The 6612-nt window shown below is 43.1% G+C and overlaps 1 protein-coding gene across 1 annotated transcript in view; it reads left to right on the top strand.

The window, feature by feature from the left end:
* DRAM2 (DNA damage regulated autophagy modulator 2) overlaps nt 1-6612 on the top strand; it is a 12674-nt gene that overhangs the window by 3353 nt on the left and 2709 nt on the right. Inside the window, exons 3-5 of the mRNA XM_009281851.2 lie at nt 566-633; nt 1192-1331; nt 3851-4028. Coding sequence (XP_009280126.1) covers nt 566-633; nt 1192-1331; nt 3851-4028 — 386 coding nt within the window. The remainder of the gene's footprint in view (nt 1-565; nt 634-1191; nt 1332-3850; nt 4029-6612) is intronic.

The raw sequence follows: 6612 nt of genomic DNA, 5'->3' as shown, positions 1-6612 counted from the left end.
AACAACCCCAGTTCCCTCAGCCGCTCCTCATAAGACTTGTTCTCCAGACCCCTCACCAGCCTCGTTGCCCTTCTCTGGACACGCTCCAGCACCTCAACGTCCTTCTTGTAGTGAGGGGCCCAAAACTGAACACAGTATTCGAGGTGCGGCCTCACCAGGGCCGAGTACAGGGGCAAAATTGGCATTCCCAACTGCATTGCATCAAGGCTGTACATATGACCTTAGTTTTGGTCTTTCAGTTTTCCAGGTTCTCCATTTTTCCAGTTTTAATACTCTTTATTCACCTTTTATGGACTCAAGATCAATATAAAAGGAATAGTTATACCAAGTATGTTCATTCCTTATTCTAAGGATAGCACGTCTTTACCATGCTTATTTCTACAGCTCTAAAACTAGCACAGTAGAGTTTGAGTAATGAAAAATTAATTGAAAAATATCTGGAAGGGTTTTTTTTCTCTTTACAAACCTGTTTCTTATGGTTCCTTTGTAGGCTGAAATAAGTACAGTTGTGTTGCAAGTATTTTTAGTATAGATAGGTAAGTATCACTCCATTTATCTCTTCCAGTGATACAGGGACAATACCACCTGAAAGATGCTTATTTGGGATCATGTTAAATATTTCGGCTTTCTTGGGTGAGTATAGAAAGCTGTCCTTGGCGAACTGCGGGCAGTTCTGGAATGCACACAGTTTTAAACAATTTAATTTCCTTATTCAGATCATTAGCCCATAATTCTCAGTCAAAAACTGAATTCTAAGCAATCAATCTTAATTCTCTTAAGCAATTCAGAGGACAGTGTATGCCAGGGATGTTATCCACAAAGCCAGCATGACAGTTGCAGATTCCAGAAGGCCAAAAATGCGTTCAAGAAAACCCAACAGACTAGTAAAAGAAATAGAAATGCAAATTCAAGGCAGTCACCTTACTTGTGCTGCAATTATGGAGAGGGGGAAAAACAACCTAGTATGTCTTTCAAATGAAAGAGATCAGAAAAATCTAGTAAATTGACTTGTTTACCATTATATTCTTTCAGTTTTGGCTTCCAGATTCTCAGCTTTCCTATTTCAGCGTACCATAAGACAGTTTTTGTGTTTTAAATAGTTGCCTCTGTCACTCAGCATCTTCCCAGTTAAACAAGGGCAGTCTGCTCGTCAGCCGAAAATCTGACTGCATTTGGTTTCTTCCTTAACAGGTATGGCTACTATGTATGTCCGTTATAAACAAGTTTACGCTCTGAATCCAGAAAAATCCAAGATCATCAAGCTTAATAAGGTTGGCCTTACACTAGGATTGATGAGCTGTTTTGGACTTTGCATTATTGCAAATTTCCAGGTTCGTGCTTTGCTTGCAGTGTTCTGAAGCTGTCCAGAGTTGTGCGTTTGTTTGTTTACTGAGTTATCTGATAAAATGGAGATTTTACTGAAAGCAAAACTTTTTGGGGCAAACCTGGTTTTTTGTCAAATTCCCTACAGAAAACTGTTAAAAATTTAAGGTTTTATAATTTCTTACTTATTTGCTTTATCCACTGGGACTTGCAAGCAGCTATTCATGAAATTTCAAAACGTTAAACACCCCACAAGTTTTGCAGAATGCAAACTCATCTTGGATCTCCTTATAGGAGATTTGAAAGCCCTCGCTCCAGATTAAAAGACCACAACTATATTGTATTTTGACTCAGGAGAATCAGGTATTAAATGTTCAAAACTTGTTACAACTAGAAGTAAAGCCAACAAAAACACCCAACCCCACAAGAAGTCCAGCTCTGAAAAATCTGCCCTCTTGGGTGTATTTTCCTTCAAACCTGCGCAATTCTTGAAAATACTGCAATGTTAACCAGCTTTCGAATTTTTCCCTCCCAGTGTCTCTATTTTTTTTACCTCCCCAATACTTCCCACCCCCTCAAAAAAATAATCATCTGATATTCTCACATATCACACCATCAGCAGGGCCACATTCTACATCGTTGGCTGTTACATGCAAGGCAGTTGTGCAGTTGCCAGCCTCATCATATTAATTACCTGCTGGATTTTTCAGGGGCCTGTAGTGGTGCCTTTAGCCACTAGAGGCTGCAGTGGCACCTCGGTCTCCTGCTGGATTAGGGGCAGGGAAAAGCAAAGAGGAAAAGCTCCTGGAAAGCTCCACCTTTTTCCCTTCTCCTTTTCCCCTAGCACAGCTCTCCAAGTGCTTCAGCAGCCCCTGTCTTAGAAAGCTCAGCACACTCATTTTGGGGTTTCTTTTTTTTTTTTTTGGAGGCCTCAATCTATTTACTTTTTTCTAGAGCCCTAGCTATACCCAGAGGTCACAGCCTCCCCTACCACACCCACCAAGCAAAAGCCTCCAGGCTGTGTTCAACTCCATGATTTCCCTCCACCACTGGCCAGGAGAGGGCATGTCTACTTTCTGTAGATTTCAAGATAATCAAAATCTAGAAGGTGCATGTTAATTTGTTAACTAGTTTGTGTAACGTGCACTTGAGCAAGACAAAAATTGGAAGTGAGGTACCTGCATATCCAAGTGATGCTGAGGACTGGTTGAGGGCCACCCCAGAGGCAAAAGGAGCTAAAGCCCCCTGGAATCCACTAGTTACTGAAGACAACTGAAGTTTGAAAATACACGAAGATGAGCAAAGGGGATATGGGAACAGCCATCCCACAGAGAGCTCCAGACAGCTCTCGCTGCTGGGAGTCAAAGCAATAGCACAGGGCTCATCCTCACGGGAGATTCAATTCGTGCTGTTCAGCCAGTACTATTGCTTTATTCTGGCTGTGGCTATTGACTTCCTCTCACACAGGGCAAAGATTTCTCTCTGATGACACCTCATCACTGAACAGCACATGATTTTGGAGCACACACCTTTGCAACTTGGTTATTCACTATTTAAATTCCCACCTCCGTTATACTGTGGATGCAGCACTTCAAGTTCATTTGTGCACATAAGGTGCACACGGAGATTGTGAGGAAAGGGTGACTCCAATTCCTGATCTTAACAGTTATTCAGTAAAATACACAGACAGTCTCATGCTTTAGGGCATAAAAGATCACCTGCACGACTGGAGTGCAGGGAGGCTGCCAGGCCTCGCGTTGCACAATGGGCAAGAAAGTCTTTGCGTACTGTGCTTAGCCAGGGATGAGAGGAAAGGACTGAACACAATGTGATTTTTCAGGGCGTAAATTTTAAGTTGGGTTGTTTTTCTTGGAATAACGTCTAGTTTTAATGATTTTCACTATTTGACAGTTGATTCTCCTATAGTGTTTTTTAAGTTAAGGAGTATTACTGCTTGATTCAACCTTGTTCTCTCTGAGTATTCAAAGATACTAATTTGACAAACAAGGCTTATTCAAACTAGAGTAATTCAGAGAAGCGCTAAACCTCGTTATTTTTAATCCCATTTGGGGTACTAGAACTGTGTCGTGTTTATCCTGTGTTGCATTATATTTCGTAGATGTACAGATTCCTGGGATAGAAATGCTCAGTGGATAGCCTGTTGTCACTCTCGTTACCTGCCCAGCTGCAGGGATTCCTTCATCCAGTGTCTGTACCACTGTCCGTTACGGCTAATGAGAACAGCTCTTATAATTCCTATAGTTAAGATATAGCTGTGACCTGTAACTTAGCCACAAGAACTTAACAAAAGCAGCAATACAGAGGGCTGGCAGGTGCTGGCTTCCCGCTAACTCTGTATGAGGGTTCCAAGAAAAATCTCCCAAGTACTAGCATGTTCCAGAACTGCTTAGCTTAGGATGTGAGAAGGTAATTGAGTGGGTGGAGTGCCAAAGGTTTACAGAAGAAAATTGTTCTCACAGTTTAAAATGAAACCAGGTTCTGTACAAGCAGTGCTTTCTTTCCCTAGAAATGTATCCTGTACTACATACACGTGGTTGGAGCCTGCCTGACATTCGGAGTAGGGGCCATTTATATGATGGTTCAGACCGTCCTGTCCTACCTGATGCAGCCAGAAGTTCACAGCAAAGACATCTTTTGGATCCGTCTGACCATGTTACTCTGGTGTTGCTCAAGCATTGTGAGCAGTATCCTTTTGCTGTGCAGCGTCACCGTAAAACGGAGCAGCCTTCACAAATGACAGTATTTGCATCTACATTAATTTAACCTACCAATGTGAAAGGCTGGGCCACAGGAGGCCTGTCATCTTTACACGTACAGCTTGTGTCCTGCCATCTGTTCATATTCTGTATTGCAACCTAGGAACTTTAGGAAGAAGGGAACCATCAGGTTAAGCCCACAAGTGAGTCACTGGATAAAGGTAAGAGGGATGGTTACCACCCTTTCTCCTCTCTTTCTGCACACCAGAGACTGAAAATGGCAAAATAAGAGTTTATCACAAAGAGGTCTGACTGTAGATTTTGACAGATGGGGAGAAAGGGAAGTGTACTTAAGAGATGGGGGGGGGCTTAATGGGGGGGGAAAAGCCAGGTAAGAAATAAAAGTGTCTGTTTCTGGAGACAGGAATGCTGCAGCAAGTTTTATAGATAGATACAACTAAAAGAGAAGTACAGAATATAGCATAAGAGAAAACACTACTAACCTAACCATGCGCAGCGGTGCTGCACTGTGCCAGCTGGCTCCCAGAGCAGGTTTAAAGTGCTGGCATGTGTCAGAGACACAATTCTGGAGCACGTTGCCAAGGTTGAGTCAGAAGAGACATTTGACCTCTGATCTCCTCCCCTGCCCATCCTACAGTTCAAAAGACAAGACGCTTCTGACCAGCATTCCCTACAACCTTCCCTCGGCTCTGGAATCCATCATCTCTCTTAACTTTGAATTCTGAGTGCTGGAAGCAGCTGTGGGTTTTACAGAAATACAGGCAAACCCATCCAGAAGGAGAGGCTTTTTTCCTGTCCGGAGTCATTTAACAATCAGGAAATTGAACCACAGCAGTTGTTCTGCTCACCCCGATGGACCTAAACATTGTATTTTGAAAATTATGACTCAGTTTTGTGTCAAACAGGACTACAACACTAAAGCTTTCGAATTTACATTCCAAAGACATGAGTGCAAAAATCATCGCTTAAATGCTGTCCCTTCTGCAGCTGAATCAAGGCCACCAATTTAATCCCCACCAATTCCACTTATTTCCAGGCTGGCAGCCAAAACTGACACTAAACCATACGCCCCATTTCCCAGTGACGGAACATCTCGCTGAGCTCCCGTTCCTGCTACTGCAAGATTATATAATCTGTACTAGTCAGACGAGAAGCGGCAGTCGGGGCGCAGGCTGGTTGTCTATAAAGAAGCGAGAAGGACCCTTACCTGCTGAGGAGGCTTGACACGGAGCAAGGAAGTCATCTGTGAGACTTAAAGAATTGCAGTCCCTAGCAGAAATTGTTGGTGCTAGCAAAGAACAAGATTTTCAGCTTTGAACAGTTAGGAGCCAAATACAATTGGGGAAGACTAAAATGGAACAATATGAACTGCTGCAAGTTAAGAGCCTTCTACAGTTGCCAAAAAAACCCACAAGCCCAAAATCTACAGAGGTGTTTAAACCAGCGTGGTCTAACCAAAATTAGAGGGAAGTAAAGACAGCTGTGGAAATAATGATATATACATACATATGCATGGAAGGGGAAGAAAAGGGAAATTGTCAGAATATTTTCTAAATTAACAGTTCATAATGTAATAAGGGAAGGGCGATAACAGGCAGAAGTCTATGGCCATAGGTGAAACGGTTGTAACTGGTACTGGAGGACAGAAGGAAATCTCAAAATGCTCCTGATCCTCTGCTGGAGTGAAACAGCAGAATTGCCAACAGAGAAAGAGCAAAGCAGTTCATTACCCGCTCTGTAACGGGGGGAGGATGGGAGCCAGTTATTTTTGTATCACGATGATTAAATTCTTTCCATTGCAGTAGTAACTCAGGCAGGTAACTAACAGCTACTACAGCTGTACATTTTAATTAGCAGAGAGTTGGGTATCTTGCATTCAGAGCAGTAACCAGAGCTCCCTGGTCCACTCACATCAATTTTTTATAAGCTTTAGAAGTCTGGGTTTTCAAAGACATGTTTCTGTCAGTAAGTCCAGCCTTGTTCACCACCAAAATTAATCTTTCACATCAGGAGGCTCTTGATGTTTAATCTCATTAATGATTGCAAAAGTTAATATCCTAATCCTACAAAAATCAGGTCTTCTATAACTTAATGCTCCCAAGTTTCATTTATAAAGGCAGTAGCACTGATGTAGCATACCTTCCCGCTGTGAGATGTTGAAAAAGTGACGGCGGAGAGCTAACCCCCACCCAGCCGTTCGCTCACTCCCTCCTCCCCCAGAGGGATGGGGGAGAGAATTGGGGGGGAAAAAAAGTAAAATTTGTGGGTTGAGATAAAGACAGTTTAATAGGACAGAAAAGGAAGGGAAAATAATAATAATGATAAAAGAATATACAAAATAAGTGATGCACAATGCAGTTGCTCACCACCCGCTGCCCAGCGCCCAGCCAGTCCCCGAGCAGCGGCCACCCCCGCCCCTCGCCCCCCAGTTTACGTGCTGAGCTATGGAATAGCCCTGTGGCCAGTTTGGGTCGGCTGTCCTGGCTGCGCCCCCTCCCAGCTTCTCACTGGCAGGGCATGAGGAGCTGGAAAGTCCTTGACTAGTGTAAGC

Source organism: Aptenodytes forsteri, unplaced genomic scaffold, assembly GCF_000699145.1.
Source record: "Aptenodytes forsteri isolate BGI_AS27 unplaced genomic scaffold, ASM69914v1 Scaffold213, whole genome shotgun sequence".
In the NCBI taxonomy this organism is placed as follows: Eukaryota; Metazoa; Chordata; class Aves; order Sphenisciformes; family Spheniscidae; genus Aptenodytes; species Aptenodytes forsteri.
Note: the sequence above shows the minus strand (reverse complement) of the source record. Positions and strands in the feature narration are given on the sequence as shown.